General features: G+C 37.7%; 1 protein-coding gene and 1 long non-coding RNA gene across 2 annotated transcripts in view; one reads left to right on the plus strand and one right to left on the minus strand.

Moving 5' to 3' along the window:
- LOC141278704 (uncharacterized) overlaps positions 1-12,874 on the plus strand; it is a 275,581-nt gene extending 262,707 nt beyond the window's left edge. Inside the window, exon 4 of the long non-coding RNA XR_012331764.1 lies at positions 12,582-12,874. This is a non-coding gene — a long non-coding RNA (uncharacterized lncRNA). The remainder of the gene's footprint in view (positions 1-12,581) is intronic.
- NAA11 (N-alpha-acetyltransferase 11, NatA catalytic subunit) lies at positions 9,504-10,209 on the minus strand. Its single transcript, XM_019932667.1, is given in 2 exon segments — positions 9,504-10,038; positions 10,040-10,209. Coding segments are annotated over 2 exon segments (690 nt in total). The 5' UTR covers positions 10,195-10,209.
- Positions 12,875-23,909: the final 11,035 nt, after the last annotated feature.

Here is a 23,909-nt window from a genome sequence, read left to right on the forward strand (position 1 = left end):
TCAAGCTTGTGCTATATGCCACTACTGCCAAATTGTAGCTATTGTTTGCTTGACTAGAACTTGGAGGAAAAAAAGAAGGATAGGGCTTCCCTGGTGGCGCAGTGGTTGAGAGTCCGCCTGCCGATGCAGGGGACACGGGTTCGTGCCCCGGTCCGGGAAGATCCCACATGCCCCGGAGCGGCTAGGCCCGTGAACAATGACCGCTGAGCCTGCGCGTCCGGAGCCTGTGCTCCGCAACGGCAGAGGCCGCAACGGTGAGAGGCCCGTGTACTGCAAAAAAAAAAGAACGGTACTCCGAATTATTTAGGTTCTAATCCAAACCGACCTAAAGGCTAGTCACAGGTATTTTCGACTAGGTCCAGGGTTGCAGATGAGTGTTAAGACCCTTACTAGTCAAAGTGTGGTTCCTAGCCCAGCAACATCAGCGTTGTCCAGGAACTAGTTAGAAATGTAGACCCTCAGGCCCCAGCCCCGACCTACTGAAACAAAATCTGCATTTTAACATGATCCCCCACATGACTCATCTGCATGTGAAAACTGGAGAAAACTTCCTTTGAGCTATTTCAGAGTCCTTATCCTTTCCAAATTTTCCCAGCTTTGGACTAACTTCCAGCACCACTCCCCACTTTTCCCACACATCCACATACCCCATTATTTTCAGACAATCACCTCTTGTTTGTCCCTTGTTCTTATCTCTAAAGGGAAAAATCACACAGATTCTAACTAGGTAACTCACAGACTTCACTCACAAGTTTCTCTCTATTGGCCGAAGAAAACTTTGCATCTTGATAATTAATATTTCTGAACAATTTGCTGACAGACCTGAGCCCACCCAGGTAGTTTCTTTAAAGCAGCAAGTAAAGGAGGGGGTGTGGGTCATTTTCTACAGCTAGTCCAATGGTAGTCACCATTAACTATCCTGTATCCTTGCTTCAAAGCCCTACTTTGGCCTCTCTAGGTTTGTACTTAAGGAAAAAGTGGTCAGTCCATTAAAATAATAATAATTTGCCCCATGTAAAAAGAACAATGCTATTACATAAAGCAGTGTCATAGGCTCCCACAATTTCAGTGCTGCAGAAGCTATTGCTGCTGCTAAATCGCCGTGATCACCCCGGAACCACTGGGAACATGCTAATTTATGCCCAAAGCAATATTAGTATTATTGTTTACTTCCATTATCTAAGTAGGCACAGTCCAAATTAGGTAGGCTGCTATAACTCTGTCTTCTCCTGGTATGAGACTGGGAAAAAGGATATAACAGTAACACAAAAAAGCAGCCAACAGTTTTAGCAAATAACACTGCAAAAGTCAGGTATCATTTCTTATTTTCCAATTACTCCAGTTCCTATCATCAAGTTTAGTAGAGACAGTAATGTGCCTGGTGCTAGAGAGAAATCATTCAGGTAAGCTGAGGCTACTCCTTCTGTTTCTCCATCTGCTAAGCTGTTAACACGAAGACATATTGACAAGGGCTCAAGGAAAACATGGAATATTTCATCAGTAAGATTATGCTGCCCTAGAGACAGATGTTAGAAAGCTGTTATATTTAAAAATAAAGAGATAAACAGATGCTTGAGGGGAAGGAATAAAATAGTTTTAGAATTGGGAAAGAAAATTAAAAAGGAAAGATGGAAAGACAGATGAGAGGTTTGTATTGGCATAGGAAATGGCAAATCCTTATTGTGTAGGAAAAAAACTTCTATGTCTGCCTCAGGCAATCATTTACTATTAGGTAGGCATTCTTAGAGTGCATTCTTAGAGAAGATTTGTAAGAAGAGCTTAGCAGGGCTGATTATGATTACAGAGAACAGATTTATCTGTTGTCATAAGATGGTTAATGTCAGGGCTTTGACTTAAAACCATATACACTAGTTTTCATAAAAATTTAAACATGAGAAATGTTATATACTATGGTAATTCACATTCAGTGAATATAAAAACGTTAATAATAACTCTGGATTTATCTGGTGACTTTCACTGCACTTTGTCAAAACACTTTGTCTTCACTTATTTTTACTGGGGAAAATAGTAAATAGGATTATAATAGAGGGTTATCTAAATATTTACCAATGACATATAGTTGTCATGTATTAAGTCAACACTTAACATTTTAAAACAGTAGATTCTCCTTTTTTTTGCTATGGTTTTCACACTTTTATAAATAAAATGCAAAAAGTAGCAATAGGAAAGTGAAAGGAACTTTGGCTTTGAATTCAAATAACTTGGGTTCTGATCCTAGATATTTACTTTGCCTCTTTGAGCTTCAGGTTCCCCATCTATAAAACAGGGATAATAATACCTACCTCCTAGGGTTGCTGAGAGGATTAAATATATTGTTAATAAAGGCCCTAGCATTGTGCCTGAACATTATAGGTCCTCAATAAATGGCAAGTTATGTCACTAACAAAAATCAAATTGATACAAACAAGCAGATTCGATATTCCAATTTAATTACTGGTTATCCTTTTCTTGAAATCTCCAAGTTCTGATTGCACAGTAGAAGCCCTTACTCACCACTTCCTCCCGCTGGGAAGGAGAATGAGAATACCTCCTCAAGAAAGGGAAGGACACGACAGAGGACAGGTTCCCAAAGAAAGGAAGAGGAAACAGAAAACTTCTACCAGAAAAGATGAAGAAGGAAGATGAAGGGGGCATGAGGTCTGACTTGATGGTACTGACTACCCCCTCAAGAATGAAAACCCAGATAAATAGTGGCAAAAACTGAAAGCAGAGGAGCTGTAGGCATCTGCCCTGCTTCCTGTTCTGCATTCTTGGAAGAGACAACCTTGCAAGACAAACTACTACAAACAGAATAAAATGGCAGCATGGTGTGAGTAGGCCAAGGAAGGTTCTGTGATGGAAGGCCTCAAACTTCCTTGGCTTTTGTGCAGCAGGCTCTTGTGCCCACGTATTCCTTCATTCCCAGCAGGGCATGTGGAAGGTTGAGAGTTGACAGTGAGAAGCCATTGGGGTCTCCTTGAGATGACCCCAGAGCAGATGCTGCAGAGCTCACAGGCTAAGCCAGGGCTCAGAGGGCAGACGTGGCAGAGACATGAAGACCTGCAATGCTGTTGAGAAGTGAAAAGAGAGCAAGTGAGCAAAGGAGGGCTACAGGCTCTGACAGAATAAAATACTGGTTTAACCAATGACAGAGTTTGGCAGCAGATCAGCAAGGCGTTAATAGCCACTTTAGACTAGATATATCTCCATGGAAGCCAGTGAGAGTTGAGTGGACAACACAAAGATCCACATGTGGATCTGGGGCTCTCTCCTCTCCCTGTCATGAGGACACATGAACTTTTTCTGACAACACCTAAAAGCCATTTCTGCCAGGAGAAAGGGGAGGAGGGAGAACAATGAAAGGCTGAGATCTACCCCAAAGATCCTATTTTAAACCTAAAGACACCATGATACTTTTGCTTGTCATCTTCAAATTCTATCCCATCCTGCTCCACTCAAAAAGAAATTTATCTCAATTCTAATGAAATGAAAGGCCTTTTTAGCTCTTGATAAGCTAGATGCAATGTGTCTAATTCTGTAAGTTATATTTTCTTTCTGTGAGACCTGGAGATGAAACCAAAATACCCACTGTCTCTTTATTCATAACTTAAAAGTGTCCTTATTACATTAGGTAATAGGAAGTAGTACCGTATGTACATTTTCTCTCCTTTCCATTTTTAAATTCTGCATTGGTAATTTGGGAGGGTCCTTCTTTCCTTCCTTGCTTCTTTCAATGAGTATGTACTGAGTACCTACCATGAATGAATAATGTGCCAGGAGTTAAGGAAACAAAGATAAATGGGACATGGACCCTATCCTTAATAAGGAAGAAAGTTTTGTGTGATATGTAAATGGAATATATAAATTAAAGAAAAGCTAGTGCAGTATTGCTTCCCATTGCTGAGCAACTGCAAATATAACAAAACAAAACAACAACAGAACCTTACAACTGCAAACGTGCATTCTTTACCCATCTATCAAATGCACACAGAAGTAATAAAAGTTGACTGTTATGCACAGAGCAGTTAAAAAACATTTTTGTACAAAATCTTCATTACAGAGAAGTCAGTTCTCCGAATAACAACAGTAAACCAAGTTGCAGGACATTCAGAAGCATATAATACAAAATCTTGTTTTTTTAAAAAAGTGTACTTGCTGTAATGGAAGAGTAATAAGATGTGGGAGAATAAGCCATAAAGTCTATCATGACCTTTTTCAATTTGTTTCAGATGCTGTTAAGAGAGGACTGCAAAAGAAGTTATATAAAAACCAAACATTCTATAGTTCTTTTAGTTTTCTCAGTAAATATTCCTTGATATGTTTAAGACATTAAGATAAAATATGAATATTACGGTCCTTATTAGCTTATGAAGTACAAATTTTTACATTACTAGGATTCCTTAAAGGAGGGCAACAGCAGCCTGAGAAATATGTTGTTATCATTACTTTCTGAAAACAAAACAGAATTTTATGACAACTTTAAAAAAAAATTCCTGTGACGTTCTGAGGATGTCAGTCTAAAGACATAGCATTGCAGAATGTTTCAGGAAGGCTCTTTGAACCACTGCCATTCCCAGAAGAATGGTTATTATCTTCTCTTTCTTACTTCTTCCACCATAAAGCTTCTTGGCATGGAAAGAGTACAAAATTTAGGAAAAGCCTCTGCTTTTATCAGTTACCTCTGACAAAGCTGGTATTTCAGTCATCCTAAATGTACATCATACACTGACGGAAAAGTGACATTACTGGAGATTATAAATTAATTCAACACATGATACTATCTGATTAGTATTTCAAAACAATATTTTATCTCTTCCCAACCCCCTCCCCTCTATATCTTCATACAGTGCAGCTACATTTGAAATCTATGGTTTCTGGCATATCTGGGGTAAGGTTATACTAGGAATTTACCAGACCTGTCAGTCTCTAACTTTCTTCCATATTTCATTATATCATTCCAGCTATAATTAGTTGTCTGGTAAAATTAAGAACAGTCTATTTCAGTGAATGCTCATGTGAACATTTAACAACTTTTTGTTAGGATGACAGCTTAGCGACAGAAAGAATAAACCAAAAAAGGAGAGTCACTGAAGTAACCTTGGTTAACTCAATATTGCCAGCTCAATGGAAAATTCTAAGATTTTGCATTTTTTCCCCTTTTTTGTTATTAATCACCCACATATTTCTTGTCAGGAGTATCACTTTGATGGCATTCCTGCCTCAACTAGCATGTTTTGAACTGACCTGTCTTCATTGCTATGGCTCCCTAGGAACTCTGGTGTTGGTGAGCGTTGATTCAGCTGAATGCTTTGACTTTCAGCTTGTCAGTGAAAGCTATTTTAATCATTAAGATGCATCTCCCTTCCAAGATTGCAAACTGTTGCTGCTCACATACAACATTCTATCATTTGATTAGTGTGGAGAAGAAAAGAGCCTAGATAGTTACTACAGATTATATTAAGAGCTAAAATTTACAGAATAAATAAGTGTGTGTGAGGTATTGTGCTAAGCAATTTACAGGCACTGTCCATTTAATGCTCACTCTGGTGGAGTCTCACCATCTGAGTTTGCACCCCTTTTCTCCATTCACTATCTGAATGACATGCAGTTCTCATCTGTAAGATGGAGTAATAGTACCTACTTCAGAGGGAAATTAGGAGGACTAAGTGAGACAATTCATACACAGTACCTAGAATAGTTCCTATGACATAGTGTTCTCATAGTGTTATTAGTGATTTTTATTAGCATTTTGTAGATGAAGACCTCCAGTTTCCTTCACCAGCTGCCCTACTCACCATCACTTCTAAATCTTCTAACTTTAACTGTCTCTGGTGCCCAGACCCAAAAGAAGATAAGGGAAAATGAAAAGTTATTTCTTTCAGGACTTTCTTCTGTAGGTATTTTAACTCCAGTTCCACATGAGGAATGCCACAATTGTGGCAAGATAATACTTTTGTAGTATTAACCTTTCCCCCCCCCCCCCCATTCTTTCTTTCTTCACAGTAGCCTTTTCCCATTCAGGCGGCTAGGTGTATGTCCTAGTAATACCCTATTGAATGGGATGGAGGTGAGGGATGGTAACTGAAGCCTTAGACAACCTGGGGGATTTCCAAGTAAAGGGGTCATTTCTTCCAGGCTTTAACAAGAGGTATAAAGGCGGCAAGGTGGCAGGATCCCAGTTTCCCGTGCCGAGGTCTGTGCAAGAGCAGAAGACATAAGTGTCCTGTGACTAAGCAGACAGCCTTAGATAGCTGCACAGAGTTCCCTGTGCCATTTTATGGAGAGCGGGCAGCAGAGTAATCCCAAGCTCCTAGCTGGACATGCAAGGAGAATTTCTCATAGTCCAGAGCACCACTAGGATGGTTCTCATTGTTGCAGAAACTAAGCTGTGTGGTTACCAGAACTCCTTCCTCTTCCTCCTGGGCATACAGCTAAACTACATTACCTAGCCTCCCCTGCAGTTAGTAGGGAAAATAGGACTGACTTTCAAAACTTATGTGAACCTCTGTGTGTATTCTCTTCCCTTATCTGCAAGCTGGATGTATATGAACCAGTAGAGGACATATGATTCTAGAAAACAGCATTGAATCAGGGGTTAACCTGGGATCCATTAATCAAATTGAGGAGAACCATGAACTTGGATTTGGAACAAAAATAACTCTGTATCTTCCCTAACCTCTAACTGAAACTTAGCATTTCCTTCAATTATGAATGTAGGCCCCAATGAATAGTAATAGTTACAATACTTGTGACTTTATCACCAATACAAATCACAGGTATTTTCATATTATATTACAGCTGTTGGAAGTATCTCAAAATACCATTTACACTCAATTTACACTCAGTTTGCTTTTAAGTAACAGTATTAGACCCACTGCTAGATTTTTTATTACATATGCTAATAAAAAGGCACATATATAACGTAAGTTTATTATAAAATAATTTGGTAACAGTGTTTCAATAAAATTGGTTTCCTTTGTGATCTCACAGATTTTCATGCCATTAAAACGATTTTCTGAGGAATCCTTAGGCTTCACCAGATTGCCAAAGAGGGCTAAGGAACAGATGGTGTCCTAAATGATTTCATGGAGGAGGGCCCTTCTTTTCCTCTCTCCTTCACATCCCCACCACACTGCTGACTCATATTGGACTGTGATGTGAGAAATTAGCTGCTATTGTATTAAGTTATTGAGGTTTGGAGGTTAGTTTTTAGGACAACTAGCCTAGACACACTAATACCCTTGCTACCAAAATGGCCCAAACATGACAGAGAGCACCCGAGACCTGAAGAGGCCTCTGATTGGAAAGGACCCAGAAGGGACTCGTGAGGACCAAAGATTAGATGGAGCCAGTGAAGATGCCTCAGAGGGTACCAACATGGAAGGGCAGTTTTGCTGAGTGCAAGGAACAACTCCTTCATCTTAGAAATAAAGTTCAATAACAGTAAAATAACTGCCACAAAATAATTTTCTTACTATTATTTATTATTTTCTTTTCCCCTACTAGGGAGACAGTTATTTTTGTTTCTCGTATCAGATATTAAGTGCTTTTGAATTCATCAAATTATATATATAATATATAAAACTATATATATACAGTGTTAAAGCAATCTCCAATTATCTTCATTTTCTTAAAATCTTACTCAGGTAGAGTGTCACAACTGAAGAGAAGCCAATAACCACGAAGATAAGATGCTGTATAATGTAAACATCAGCCTGTCTTAATCACTGGTGTATACCAAGCCTCATGCCAGGCATATACACATTTTTATGAACAAGTAAATTAATCAAACAGCATTTATTTTAATTAATTTAATTATATATGTGTGTTACTCATGACTGGACTTTGTTATGAGAAAGTCACTGCCTTTTTCATATGTAAGCGTAAGGTGAGTAGGTTTGGAACTTAAAGCTTCTACACTGAGCCTAAGGGAAATTAAATAGTCTTTTAAAACTACTTTTCAGTGTCTGCTTAGTATTAGTATTAGGGTGTAGTCGGAAGAACCATAATTGTTTTTGTTCTTTGACTTTTCATGTTGATTTTCATACATTCAAGAGTGAAGAACAACATAATGAACCCCCCAAGTACCCATTACCCAACTTCAACAATTATACATGTTGTCATTCTTATTTTATCTATTCACCCTGCCCCGACCTTTTTTTGCTGGAGTTTTTTGGTTTTTTTTTTTTGCGGTACGCGGGCCTCTCACTGTTGTGGCCTCTCCCATTGCGGAGCACAGGCTCCGGACGCGCAGGCTCGGCGGCCATGGCTCACGGGCCCAGCCGCTCTGCGGCATGTGGGATCTTCCCGGACCGGGGCACGAACCCGTGTCCCCTGCATCGGCAGGCGGACTCTCAACCACTGCGCCACCAGGGAAGCCCTGGAGTATTTTTTTTTTTTTTTTTTGGCTGGATTATTTTAAATTCTAGGCTTCATGTTCTTTCAACTCTAATTATGTCAATATATATCTCTAACAGATAAGAACTTTTTTCAACATAATACTACAATACCATTTAGCTTACTTAATAAAATTATTAACAATTCCTTAATAGCATATACAGTCCATGTTCAAATTTTGCCTGGTCATCTCAAAATGTCTTATATTTGGTTCGTTTAAGTCAAACAGTCTCCACAATGGTTGTGTTTGGTCAACATATCTCTAAAGTTTAATAGATAAATTCCTCCTCCCTCTTTAAAAAATGACATTCATTTGTTGAAGATACCAGGTCATTGGTTCTGTAGAAATTCTCTCATTCTGGATATGGCTGACTGTAGCTTAACATGTCCCTCTATTATTATTATCATTATTATTATTTTAATAATAATATCATTATTATATTTTAATAAAAATTCAAACAAGGCCCTAGTTAGATCTAGGGCCTTGTTTGAATTCAAGATAAATTTTATACATACACACAAAATTTTCTTTTGGCAAGAATATTTCATAGGTGTCACTGTGCACTTCCTATTGCATTTGGAGGCACATAATATTTGTCTCCTTTATAGTGATGTTACATTTGACCAGTGACTTCAAGAGTTGCTAGTCTGATCCATCGTTGCAAACTGCTCCAGCTTTCACCTAATGGTATTAGTCATTGACGACAATTGGCTAGATCTATTATTTCAAGAGTTGCAAAATGGCAATTTTATAATTCTGTCGTTCTTTCTGTCTTTATTAGCTGTCATTCTATAAAGAAGAAATTTCTTTCATTGACTAAGTGGATACCCTGAAATACAATTCATACTGAAAAGGCAGGATAAATGCTTGTTTCTTTTACTGAATTTAATCTACTTTCAGCATGGAGTCCTATTAACTTCCAATAGTGAGCAATGAGTTTCCCCCAGCCCACTCTACACCCCTCCCCAAGGTCAACATGTGGCTTTCACAGTGAAACCCATCAGGGCTAGAATGGGATGGGACTGGGCTGACCCTGGTATGGTCCAGGAATTTAGGGGAGATAGGCAGTGGTCAGGGAAGAGAGAATATGTACCTTAAGCAGGCTCTAGGAGGTGGAGTGTGAGTCTTCTGAGCTGTCCTGGGCACGGGGGCTTTCCGTGGATTCGCTGGATTCCTTGCTGTCACTGCCACTATCATCAGCAGACGGGTTCTTCTATTGACAGGCCTCTTCGGAACCAGGAAGTGTGCTGCCCTGGACCTCCTGGTTCTCCCTGGAGCCCAGCACAACATACCTGCCCTTCTCCTTCAGCTCCAGCTACCTCCTCAGCTCATCTGCCATCTGTGGCAGACCCGGCTTCATAGCATAAGCATCTTCTCCATCTGCAGAGTATTTGGTTTCCACCTCACTAACGTGAAGGTTGAGAGCATTAGAATGGAGGTGCAAGGCTGCCCAGTTACTCTTCCTGACATGCAGGGACACATACTTGTCATTAAAGTTCTCCATCATGGCCCGGGAGGCCTGGTCCATCAGCTTCTGGGCCAGGCCGAGGCGCCGGTGTGAACGCTTCACAGCCAGGGAGGTGATATGTCCATGGGGGACATCATCTGGGTCCTCCTCCATTTTGGCCAGACGTAGCCCACAATCTTCCGTCCTCATCCTCAGCGATGTAAGAGAGATGGGGTCAGGAAAGGCCATGGTAGAAATAGTATTTCATCTGGTAGTTCTCCGGAGGGCAAAGGAGGTTGCAGGGCTGCAGGTTCACCAGGTCGTCTGGCCAAGCACTGCGGATGTTCATAATGGTGGCAGGTAGCGAGCCGGGTCTGAGTGCGGAGACTGGGAGAGAGGGTACCGCCAAGCACAAGGGACACTGTTTGCCTCGGGGGCTTGAGTCCAGGGGAGACGAAGCTGCGAGGCCGGAGGGCACGGAAGCTGGATGGCGGGAAGGCAAGATAACCAGCAGACAGAAGGGGCGGTGCTAAGATATGGCTTACGGAAGTGTCCACCTAGTCCCAGCCAATGAGGTTTTCACTTGATTGTGCATGTGCGCGCGCATGGCTGAAGGGGTGGGACAATGGAGTTCATTATGCTCTCAATGGTTTTAATACAATGTTTGATCCATTGTTGTCATTATTCTTTTATTTGTTTCAATTGTAACTTTTTAATTTGGATACATCTGTATAAATGTTCACGAACTGTATAAACCCATGTCACCAGAGTTTAGAGCAAGAACTAGAACACTGCGAGGACCCCAGAAACCCCCCTTGATGCCCCCTTGCAGTCCTCCTTGCCCCATGTCCCAAGAGTAACTGTGACCTAGATTTCTAACAGTCTTTATATACATGGAATCATAATGCATACACTGTTTTTGTGTCTTTTTTTTTTCCACTCGATACTTGTTTCAGCTACCTTGTTGTGTGTAGTTGGGAATTCTTTATACTCTTTCCTGTTTGATATTCCATTGCCTAAACATATCACAACTTATTCACCCATTCGACTGTTGTTGGCCATTTGTATTATTTTAAATTTAGGAATAGTAGGAATAGTGTAGCGAAACGTTCTGGAGCATGTTTTTGTTGACCCATGCATATTTATCTAGGATGAGAATTACTGGGTCAAAGCATAACGTCATATTCAACTTTTATGTAAATACTGCCAAGCTATTTTCCAAAATGGTTGTTGCACATTTTCATCAACATTTGGTATTTCTCATCTTTTTCATTTTAGCCAAGGTGGGGAGGTGGGGGAGAATGGTAGTATTATATTGTGGTTTTATTTTGCATGTCTCTAATGAAGTTGAGCACCTTTTTTACATGCTTATTAGCCATTCTAAATTCTTTTTTTATGAAGTGGTTGTTCAAGTCTTTTGTTCATTTTTCTGTTGGGTTGTGTGTCTTTTTCTCATTGATATTTAAGAGTTTTTAAAATATATATATTCTGAATATGACTCCTCTGTCAGATATATTTATAGTGAATAGCATCTTCCCTTACTGGTTGATTTTTTATTCTCTTAATGGTTATTTCTGACACCAAGTGGGAATTTTAACATAGTCCAATTGTCTGCCTTTTTACATTTCATGGTTAATGCTTTTTTGTGTCCTGTTCAAGAAATCTTTGCTAACTCCAGGGTCACAGAGACATTTTTCTGTGTTTTCTCCGGAAACCTTTATTGTTTTACATTTTATGTTTACATATGCAATCTGTTGGAATTTATTTTTGTGTATGTTGTGAGGTAGAGGTTCAGCTGTTTTTCTTCCATGGATATTCTAACCATCTAGCACCATTTATTGAAAAAAAACACTTTTCCTCCACTGTATTGCATTCTTGCCTTTGTCATAAATCCTAAATTGCATTTCTAGATACACTGTAAAAATTTTATACCACCTTGATATAGCAAGATATGTGGCATTTCTTTAATAGTGCAAAGAAGTCATATTTTATTAGTACCACTTGCATGTAACCTGACTGTAAGCCTTAGAATTATCTGTGTATCTTATACAGTCTTCCTTTCCCATTTCCTGTCATATCATTACCTGGAAACTCACACACCAAAATTAACTGTTGTAATTAGATAGTCTCTTTTCTTGTATCATTAGCTAGGTCATGGTTATACTCTAACTCATGTAGAAAATGTGTGCAGCATTCTTTCCAATAAGGGTACACACTTATTTACTAGGTGAAGTAGTCTACAGCCATGTGATTTGTGTAACATAGCTTGAAAAGCCACTATTTTTTGTTGTAATTTAACACTTAGTTGTGTTTTCATTAATAAGTTTTTAAGATTTAAGATAAGACTTTATATCCTTGATGTTTTGATTGACTCTATACATTGAAAAAGTTATTTCCCAGTATTATTTCCATTCAGAAATTTCTGTTTTATGTTAAACGTCACTCCATGGGCAAAGATATATGTTTTGAGATGACATGGCTCTAAAAGCTTAATCCAGAAAGTCATTTGGTTCTTCTATTATAGGTTCTTCTTTAAAAAGCATGGACTATCAGAATTTGATTTCATTGTGGTCTTCTATAGAAGTGTATCTTTACTGGACTTCCTAAAGTGTAGGCTTGACAAATGAGGCAGGTGTGACAAAATAGACCAACTTAGAAAAACTCAGAACTCACATATCAATTATGTATCTGTCATTTATGTTGTCATCACTTTTGTTTACCTTTTTCATTCCATAGGCCATGAAAGAAAGATGAAGAAGATCCTTGGGCCTGTACAAATTTGGGAAAAAGAGTCACCCTATTAGTCAGTAAGTTTTGTTTGTTTGATTCTGTTTAATCCTGAATCTGAGGACTAATCTTAGAGTAAGGCAAAACAGAAAGAGTTTTCAGAGGCACCTAGTTGGACCCAGAAAGAGAAAATGGCAGTTACTTTGGCTGTAGTGGGAGCCAAAGCATTTCCATGTCTAAGTCTTTTAGAGAGCAAAACACTTCATGACAGCTATATGATAATGTATAAGAGATCATCAATGAATGAACAAATAAACATGTTTTATACCTACTGAGGTGATGAACTCTCATTGTTTCCTGCATTGTCCATAGTCATAAATAAGACCAAAAATTATACATTCAATCATGTGGGTAAACAAGAATAGACAGCAAAGAAGAATTTTCTACGTTCTCATGTTGCTGCATATTCCAAACCCACCTTTTTTCTGTCCACCAACAGAGCAAATCTACATAAAATATGAGGTCAGTAATTTTGAAAAAAGTAAGTTTTTGAAGTTAATACTGGATTTGAACAGTGGACAGGGGCTGTAAGACAGTTATGAAACTCCCCTCGCATTGAAATGGGAGCAAACAGAATGGGTTTAATATGAGCCCAGCCTTCTCTGTTTGCAGAGAAGAATAAAATTGCATATTTTGTTAGGCTAATATTAGAATGTGATTGTGTCTTTAGGAGTGCTGTGACTGTGTGGGGAATAGCTATAGTCAGAGAGGTCAGGGCAGAACTGACTCATACTAAGGAGTGGGCCATTCTCTGTTTTCATGAATCTGTGTTCACACCTAAAATAGTTTCTTTTTCCTCACAATGTAAAAATATATAGGCTTATCATTACCAAGAAGATGTAGAGCTAGGGTTCTCTACAAAGTTTGTTTAAAGAAGAAAAGAAGACTATTTGGCTTCTTGTGACAAAGGTCATGGATCTGGGATGTTTGTTTAAATTGGTTGCAATAGAAGCTTTGGATTAGAAGCATATCCAATATGCTATGTAAGTTGTAGCTAGCTAAGCCCAAGAGGGTGGACATTTGTGAAATTTAAGTGGACCTTGGGACCCTGAGACTGGTTTTTATCCTAGAAGATGACCTCACTTTTATTGGTATAGGTATGTAATGTCCCAAGTAATGAATCTGAGACAGGCATCACCATATATATATTTTTAGAAGCTTTGTAACATATGATCTACACAAGTTGTAAGATTTAGGTATCTCATCTTTCAGTGAAGGAGTGGCTAACAGAAGGTCATCAACATCTTGGATAAGGGCAGAGTTTCCAATATATAAAATGTTATCTAAATCCCTTTCCAAATGTGGGAGTTCAAAGAAAATCTTTCAATATAGTCTCAAGGAATTTGGGGTCAATGTGAATTGCAGGTCTGTATGGCTCTTGGGTTGTACTGGAAAAGAAAACAAATTAGAACAAAGATCCACTGCTATAAAATATTCAGTAGTATATATCAAGCAGGGTTAGGATAGCAAGGGGACAGTATTGGGAATGACAGAAAAAGAAGGTAACACCATAGCATGCAATGCTGGAAGATCTTTAAAATTAAGAATATCTCTGCTAGGTTTCCTGCAATGTCTAGTGGATAGAAATGTGAGGGATTCTTTTTAAACATGTTCTTGAAGTAAGCGGATGATTCAGCATTGTAATTGATCCAGAATGTGATATGTAAGCAATGCTTGTAATGATCATTGTGTGTATGGGAGAAGAGCCTGGGAAGGCTTCAGAGAAACATAGCATTTGCTTTGATTCTTCCTTATCTTTTCAGATTTGGTTCAAATATCCTCTTTTTATGTAGTCTTTTTTGGCTCCTATCCCCCTGGAAAAATGAATTACTTTCTTATTTGTGTGCTCCTCTCAATCATATCTATGTTTTATGTGTTTCATTTACTTTATTCTTAATTCCTATCTTCTTTGGTTCTTGAGGATATGACCCTGTCTTATGAAAATAGTTTTTTTCCCTAAGGACTAGCAAATTGTATGCCTCATAGGAGGACTTGAATGGATGCTTATATAATGGATATGTAATTAGAGGTGTAAATATATTAAGACAGGCTAAGCAAATCCTTTCTTTATGCAGTCCAAATAAATTGTATGATTATAGTACATATTTTTATGTAATGATATCCATTATTGTTGCTAAAGTATATAATGAGAAAATATGATGGTACTTATGCTGCCATCACTTTCTTTTTTTTTTTTTTTTTTTGCGGTACGCGGGCCTCTCACTGCTGTGGCCTCTCCCGTTGCGGAGCACAGGCTCCGGACGCGCAGGCTCAGCGGCCATGGCTCACGGGCCCAGCCGCTCCGCGGCATGTGGGATCCTCCCGGACCGGGGCACAAACCCGCATCCCCTGCATCGGCAGGCGGACTCCCAACCACTGCGCCACCAGGGAAGCCCCTATGCTGCATCACTTTCTATACTTAACATTATTTTCCCTAACCAACGACATTATGTACCAAGTGCTATAATGTCTAGGCTACTCAGAGATGTGCAGATCATTTTCATTAAATAAAAGAAACGTAAATTGAACATAATTTAGCAATCAGTTTACAGCTCTAGATTTCTCCTTTATGCCTGGGAAGTGAGTTGGTCATTGTCTATTGTACTAATATTCATTTTCGACTCCTCACCCATAAACTATGTGTCTCAGACTTACTTTCCAACTAGCTTCCAGGTAGATTTGCTCCATAGGAGGCCCGGGAGGGGGTAGGAGAAGGGAGATGGGAGAGAGGAAGAATGGGAGAAGCCAGGGTATTTCTCCCCTACTAGCTTATCCTTGGGTGGCATCTTCCTGCAGTGGCTGGTTTCCACTGTGCTTTTAGCTCCCCACTAGACAGCCTCTGCTTTCCCACCCGGTAATCAGGCTTCTAGTCTCTGGTAATAAGACTTTCTCCTTTGTCCCTCCAGCCCTAGAAGTGGTAATGGTTTCTTGCCATTGCTAATCTTTTGGTTGCTTCACCATCCCCTGTTGGCTTCTCAGCTCTTCCATCAGTCATTACCCATGTATTAAATTTCCTCAGTTTAAATTACCTGGAGGGGTTGGCTAGCTGGTCCCTGACTGATAGAAATTATAGCAATTGACTATGTTTTTATTGTAAATTAAAATTTTATGTTATTTTTCTCGGTCTGACATACAGAACCTAAATACTGCAGCCACTAGAATGATAATAAGACAAAATATTCAGAGACAGTCATGGATTCACTGTTCTCAGGTATGAGAAGGGAAGACCTCTTTAGACTAATTGAATTCCTGCTGGCAGAGGTACCAGAAACCTGTTCCATCAGTTCCATATTATTACCATGTAAGTGTCCCAGTTGTTTCTAAGTACCAATAGGAAGTCAAGCACTATAAGGGTTTTGGAGATTGTCAGAAGTCACTTGTAGTTAGTATTGTGTCAGAAGCAACTTGTATGCAAGCTCCTAAACATCATTGCATGGAAATAGAAGTAGGAGTGAAGATGGCAATAGAGAAGGACACTAGCTGATTCATCCGAAGAGAAGAGCTCTTTAAGAAATCATGCTGGGCGTAGTGAAAAGAAGTTTGACTTCCATTCTTGCTTCAAATATTTATTTAGCTGTGATCTTGGGCAGACCACTTATCTTTTGGGGGATTTTTCTTTTCTCCTCTAGAGGATAGAAATCTAAATATTAACCCTGCTACTTTGTTTTGAGGATGAAATGGGATAATGTATATAAGAGCTTCATGCAAAGGACTATTATTATTATCAAATATAAATTTTTTTAATGGAAGAAGTTATCTTGAAGTCCTGAAAGTGCTGACTGATAAATATACTTGATGAGAACAAAAATTTGGGGCAAGGTGAAGGAAATACAGCAGACACAGAATGGCAGACATTATGAATAGGTTTCAAAATAATTAGGTTAAGAAAAGTAGTACTGGAATGACAAAAAAGCAAGGGAACAATAGTCTCTAGGTTTTGAAAGACCACAAGAGGAAAAACTAATTTATCTCACATTTTCCCATTTAAATCTTGTCATTTGTTCCATTGTTAGTTACAGAATCAGCCTTTTTAAAAACCTCACTGACATATTTTATTCCATGATCTCTTTGGAGCATTGGATGCAACCAAATGCTCTCATCGTATTATGAAGTAAGAAGTAGAGTGATTAAGTGAGAGAAATAAAGCTACTTGAGAAATTAGTCATGGAATTTTAGATAGAACTGAGGATGCCAAATTCCTACATAAATTGCTTTTGGTTTCCTGGTGTGCAACTAGTTGCCAACATTTATAAATGCTGTTGCTTTATAATCTCCATGCTGCATGGTCCTGTCACTTTGAAAGTAGCTGATTTAATTATTATTTTGTGTGTGTGCGCGCGCAGAATTCAGCCGCTTAAAGAGTGACTTCTTTCTCAAACTCAAGAAAATAAAACTTTTCAATAATTGTCTATGGGGAAAAATCAGTTTTGCTTTTCTAGTGTTTCTTTCAAAAAGAAATTTCATTTAACAACCATGCCAAATGTAGTTTTATTGTTGGGTTGAACCACATGATATCTTGAATCTTTTCTAGTTCTAAAGTTCTGTGACTGTTAGTCTAGCACAGATGAATTTGCCTGTTGTTGGAGTGGGCTGGTGGGAATCAAAGAGGAGAGGCATGATGTGGTGACATGATACTGTGATATTAAATTGAAATTCACTAAATGAAAATCATTTCTTCTAACCTAACAGCAATAATTATTAAAATGTTTGCACCAAAAGGGGAAAACTGGTGGATTCTCTTTTCCTCAGTGTTAGTGAAAAGTCTTAGTAGCAAACAATTTGCTATCTTTCTCAAGCCACAACAGTAACATATAAACAGTACCACCCTGTTTACAACCATTTCTGTAGCTCTAGGTTACAATTAATTCGCAAAGTAGAATGTGTTAGAAGTGTCCAATAATTTAGGGATACACAGTGATTCTAACTGATTATGAGAATTAACACTTTGTGAAACCTGATTTAGCATCAATTTGTTATAAGTGATGAGTGTGCAAGAGACATGGGTACATCTGTACAAAGTCTTACTGCAAAGTGTAGTTCCCGTCATAGCTCTAGGTCAAATAATTGGCTTTAGCTACTGTGGTCATCAAATTCAGGACTAGCTTTGGAGAAGCATAATTAGATTTGGAAAAACTAGTGTAAAAACAGAGAACTGACTTACTTTCTAATATTTCATCCGGAAAAATCATGAGTTCAGGTTTGATGGAGTTTCTCAGGACTCTTAGTACAGTAATTTCGTGGATTCACCATTCAAGATGTGTAATCAAAACAGCTTCATGTTATGAACATAGGTTGTGTGTTTCAACTGGATAAATAATTCATCCACAGTCAAGCTGTAAGTTAAACACTGGTTTATGATTCACTTTTAATTAATTCAAGAAATGTGAAGCATATTTAAAATTTTTCTCTCCCTCAATTTTCTGCCTCTGTGTCTTTCTCTCTCACTGTTATTAGCACTTGGGTTTTCTCTCGGCTTCACTTCCCCAACACAGCACAGATTGAACATGCAAAGCACACAACACAGAAGAAAGACGACACCTGGGTCACTAGTCTCCTGGCTCACTTTGCTAATCTGCCTCAACTGCCATCACTAATTAGGTTGAAGAGATGACTACAACCATGGCTGTTACTGCTGTTGCTGTATTTAAATGCAGTTGGAGAGCCATACATAATTTTTTTTCCACTTGATGAACTTATTATTCAATTTCTAATCTAGGAAGACAAGAGATTAACTTTGTAGAATTTGGGGACCTTTTTACAGGATTATGTACTCATAATGGTGAAATACATCTTCCATTATAAAAGAGTGTTTATAACATATCTGCAGAGTTTGGTAGATAGTAAAATAAACACTCATGTACTCACTGCTGAACCTAAGAAATAGGCTAACGCCAATACCTTTGAAACCACTTTTATAACCCTCTCAAATATCTTTCTCCCCCAGAGGTAATCTCAACCTTGACTTGTACAATATTAACCATTCCTCATCAATATCTGTCCTTAAATGACCTATTATTTGACTTTTCCTATTTTAATAATTATATAAGTAAAGTCATAGTGTGTATACTTGCGATTTGCAATGTTTTTGCTCAACAAGCTTTTGAGACTCATCCATGTTGGTATATTTTATTTAATTTTATCATAGTCTAGTGTAACATTGCATGACTACAAAGAATTAATTTATTAATTCATTTGCCACCCATGGAGATTTGGGTTATTTCAAGGTTTTTTGTTGTTTTTTGCTATTACAAACTGTGTTATTTTTCTATTGCTGCATGGCAAATGACCACAAACTCAAAGACTTAAAACAGCACAAATTTGTTATAGTTTTGTGGGTCTGGAGTCTCGGTGTAGCCTGGCTCAGCTCGTTTTCTTAGGATCTCTTAAAGCAAAAATAAAGATGTTGGTCAGGGCTGCAGTCGCCTCAGAGGTCCTCTCCCAAGTTTAGTTCAGTTGTTGGTGGAATTTAGTCCTTTGTAGTTGTTAGACCGAGGTCTCCAATTCCTTGCTGTCTGTCAACTGCAGACCTTTCTCAGCTTCAGCTTCAGCCACCTTTCCCTGGCATGTGAACTGTTGCACAACATGGCATTTTGCTTATTCAGGGCCAGCAAAAGTAATATCTTTAGTTTTGAGTCTTTTCTACCTCTTTTCAAGGCTCCCTGATTAGGTCAGGCCCACTGAGAGTGACATTCATTTGGATTAACTCAAAGTCAACTAATCAGAGACCTTAATTACTTCTGTGAAATCCACTCTGTCATATAATGTAACAATCATGGGGGTTATATCTCATCATATTCACAAGTTCTGCTCACACTTAAGGTGAGGGCATTATACAGGATACCAGAGAGTGGAAATCTTGGGGGCCATTTTAGAATTCTGCCTACCACATATACAATTCCGTAAATGAATAATCTTGAATATGTCTCTTGTTTATTTTCTTGTAATTGTAGAAGTTCTTTATATGTTTTCTAACTCTTCTGAGTTTGGCTGAATTGTTTCAAAATGGTTTTAATCTATGCAGCCACCATTAAGAGAGTTTCTCTTCTATGCATGTTCAGTAACAATTAGAATTTATATTTCAATTAATTTTTATAATTTTCTTTATTAAAGTCTTGTCCATCATTTATTAGACTTATTCCTAGATCACTCATATTATAATTTTTAAATTACATTTACTAAATCTTTCTTGCTAAAAACTTTTATGTATTAATCATATTCAGTGAACTCACTAGATTATCTTATTGTTTTTAGTAATTTGTTTGTAGGTTTTAAAAAATTTTCTATGTGGACAAATGTGTCATTTAACTAATAATGACAACTTTTCCCCCTTTTCAATCCTCCTGTTTTGTACTGCCTTTTTATGTCTTATTGAGCTGGGTAGGTCCTCCATATGATGTTGAATAGAAGAAATAATAAGCATTATCTTTTCTTTATGATTTTAGAAGTAAAGCTTTTAATGCTTAGCCATTGAATATGATGCTTACTGTATGTTTTGGGTGGATGTCCTTGTCCTTGTCTTCACAAATTGGTGTAAAATTTCAAGGGTATTCTAACAAAACCTCAATAGGGACTTTGAGGAATTTGACAAGATGATTGTTAAATGTATATGAACGATGAAAAGATTCAGAATAACCAAGATGCCACTGAAGAAAAAGAAAAAATATGTGGGGACATGACCTACTAGATACCAAAACTACTTATCAGAGATAAAGAGGGTCATTTCATGATGATAAAAGATCAATTCATCAACAGGATAGAACAATTTCCAAAGGTTTATGCAACTAATAACAGAGCTTCAAAATACATGAAGCAAAAACTGATAGAACAGAAATAGTTCTCAATTACAGCTGAAGATTTCACTGTCTTGCTCTAGTAACTGATAAAACATATAGACAGAAAATCACTAAATATATAGAACACTTGAACAGCACTATCAACCAACTCTATCTAATTGAACTAATGGCATAATTTATCCCCAAATAGCAGAATCTATAGTGCACATGGTACAGTTACCAAAATAAACCATATTCTGGTTCATAAAACAACTCAATACATTTAAGAATATTTAAATTATACAATTCCATTTCTGACCACAATGGAATTAAGTCAGAAATAAATAACAAAAGATACTGGAAAATAACCAAATATTTGGAAACTATACAGCATATTTCTAAATATCTTATGGGTCAAAGAAGAAATCACAAGGGAAATTGGGCAGTATTTTGAATTGAATGTATTTAATACTTAAAAAAGAGAGATGTCAATGGTATTTCTAATGTCATCACTGTTAGATTGGGTGGTGGGTTCACAAGTGTTTGCTTGTTATTATTCTTTAAGGCTTTAATATATGTTACATATATACTTCAGTTTATTAAAAATATACAATTAAAAGATAAATGTAAAATTGTCTGAAGTAAACATGTGGAAGATGCTCTGAAGAAAGACCGTATAGGCATAATCCAAAGTGGATTGGGGCTAAATATACCCATATGATAAATTTCAAACTTTAAATAATAAAGGACATTAAATCTCAGGCTACATTACATAAAGTCACTTGGTTAATTGTTGCTATTTTTACTCTAAAAACATGTGACCTTGAATAACACTTAAGAACATACCACATCCCATGCTTGTTGCAAGTTCAGGTTCTCTGCAGTCTTTGTCAAAGAATAGAAAAGGAACATATGTGCTCCGTGCAGTTGCTTGTATCATTAGGAAAAAAAAAAAAAAATCCACAGCATCTGCAATTCCTTGTTTAATTAGATCCTGAAGCAATTACTGCAGCTGAGCCACTTATTGCTTCTGTAAACCAGAGGCAATAGAGGGAAGATGATTTTCCTAACGTCACTTTTGAAAGGGGAACATGATGGTAACAGCATAGGTGGGAGAACCCAGAGTGAAGAACTTAGACTGACCTCTGATGTAATGGAAACAACTAAAAAGAGGCAGCATGTTCAACATCTGGTAGCAAGGCATATGAAGTGGGGACAAAAACTGCGATGTAAAAGCAGGAAAAACTCAGATTTTACTAGAGTCAGCAACCAAAGGATAACTATCAGTAAAATGTCAGCTCCTAATTCAGTTTTTATCGTAATATAATGAGTAAATACTTTCCTTCTTAAATCATATTTTAATTTAATATGAGATATTTTTTGGAATTGTGTGTATAAAGAATTTTCCTGAGATATGCTCCTCAACACAAGCGCAGATTGAACCATTGTTAATTTATTAGATTTTTCTTTGAAGTTAATGGTTACATGATTTTTTATTGGCAATTTTTAATTATTTTTGGATAAAAAATATAGTCTTCATATAGCTGTAATTCCCCCAGGCAAATATTTACCATAACAAAATATTTGCTGCCCCAAATCATTATATGTGTTTTCCTAGTCCTTGAAGATTAAAGTGTAAATAATCCTTCCTTCCCAATATTGATAAACTTGTTTTTAGATTCAAAACTTGCTTTTAAAAAACGATTGTGTCATAAAGGTTGCATAGAATATTTTTACTATTGGCTATAAGATATATCTTTAAAAACTTTTAATATTCACGGTACCTCAGAAAAATGACATTTTCATAACACTAAATGGGACCAGAAAAGCGTGTCAGATTTATAAAACTGTTTATTCCTACAAAACTATAAGAGTGGAAGGCTTTTAAAGCGGGCTGGCATGAGGCACTTCATTATTTTGAATGCCCGATTAATGTTCATAGTTTTCCGTTGCTCCCTTTTATGTGGAGGTTGGTCTGAAATGCAGTATATTATGCAATGGTTTTGTCATGTATCAGGGATGATATTAACAGTCTAATGCTAAACAGGTTCTGAGGAAATGAAGAGGGAAAAAAATGACTTACTATATTTACCCTGAAACAAGATTCAATCTGCCACAGTGTTTAATGCTATATTTTTCATTATCTCACAAGCATATGTTGAAACCGCTACAGATGATGAAGTTAGCTGCTGGGCAGAGTTATCATCAATGCTTTCCATCTTTATTTTAATAAGAGGAACGAGCAAATTGTTTGTGACCTTTGTCAAGGGCTTCCTGGAAGACAGGAAACCTAACCACAAAATCACTAGCCTGGAGCCCTACTGAATATTCAAAACCAACATTCCTAGAATAAAATGTCTTACAACAAAGCTATTGTTTCTGATAGACTCTTGTCTTGAACAAAAGGTCCAGCTAAAGGTAAAATATATTTTCTTTTCTTTCTTTAAAAATATTACATGTGTAATATTTGTTAGTGGTTGTATTGGGTCTGTAAGGAAAACACATTTCCCTAAGGTCAATGGATCCTTAAAATTAACAATGCCTGCTACCACTCAAGACACTGGAATCTTAGCTAACCCTGACACATTTTAAAAATCGAGCCTCCTGGGTTAGATGGAATCACCCTATCTAAATAGCAATACATAGTAGCATCTATTGAGTGCTTACCACTGTTGCTGTGCTAAGCTCTTTACTTGGTTATCTCATATAATCCTTACTCTGGAGATAAATCCTGTGATTATCTCTGTTTTATAGATTGGTAAACTGGACAGAGAAAGACCAAGTAATTTGCCTAAGGTTACCCAGTCAGTGTTGGAGCTCAGATAATGAAGCTCAGACCCAGCTCATCTGATTCTGGGTGCCTCATTACTGCACTATACTGAAGGAATCTGGATTTCCCAAATTGCTGTCTTTTGGGATGATCTTAGTTATTATATAAATGATATATATGGTATTTCTGTCAATTAAAGGATAAAAGTCTTTGGCTTCTGTGGCGCACACTCAGTTATCCCACTAAATTTGTAAGAACAATGGATAGCCTATGTTTCCCTGTAGGAGGATTGCATTTCCATCCTAGAATTATCATAACCCACCTCTATCTTGAAAATATTTTAGACATGTATTTGGTACTACCTGGAGAACAATATATTAGATGACAGTCACTTTACTGCTATGGAGTAAATGTCTCCCCACAAAACCCTAACCCCCAGTATGATGGTATTTGGAGGTGAGGCCTTTGGGAAGTAACTAGGTTTGATGAGAGAGTGAGGGTAGAATCCTCATGATGGAATTAGTGTCCTTATAAGAAGAGAGCAGAGAAACCTCTCTCTCTCTCTCTCTCTCTCTCTCTCTCTCTCCCATGTGAGGACACAGTGAGAAGGCAGCTCTCCACAAACCAAAAAGATGACCCTCCCAGATACTGAATCTGCTGGCACATTGATTTTAGACTTCTCAGCCTCCAGAACTGTGAGAAATGTTTGTTGTTTGAGCCACCCATCCTATGTTA

The sequence above is a fragment of the Tursiops truncatus genome, chromosome 5 (genome assembly GCF_011762595.2).
Source record: "Tursiops truncatus isolate mTurTru1 chromosome 5, mTurTru1.mat.Y, whole genome shotgun sequence".
NCBI classification, from domain to species: domain Eukaryota; kingdom Metazoa; phylum Chordata; class Mammalia; order Artiodactyla; family Delphinidae; genus Tursiops; species Tursiops truncatus.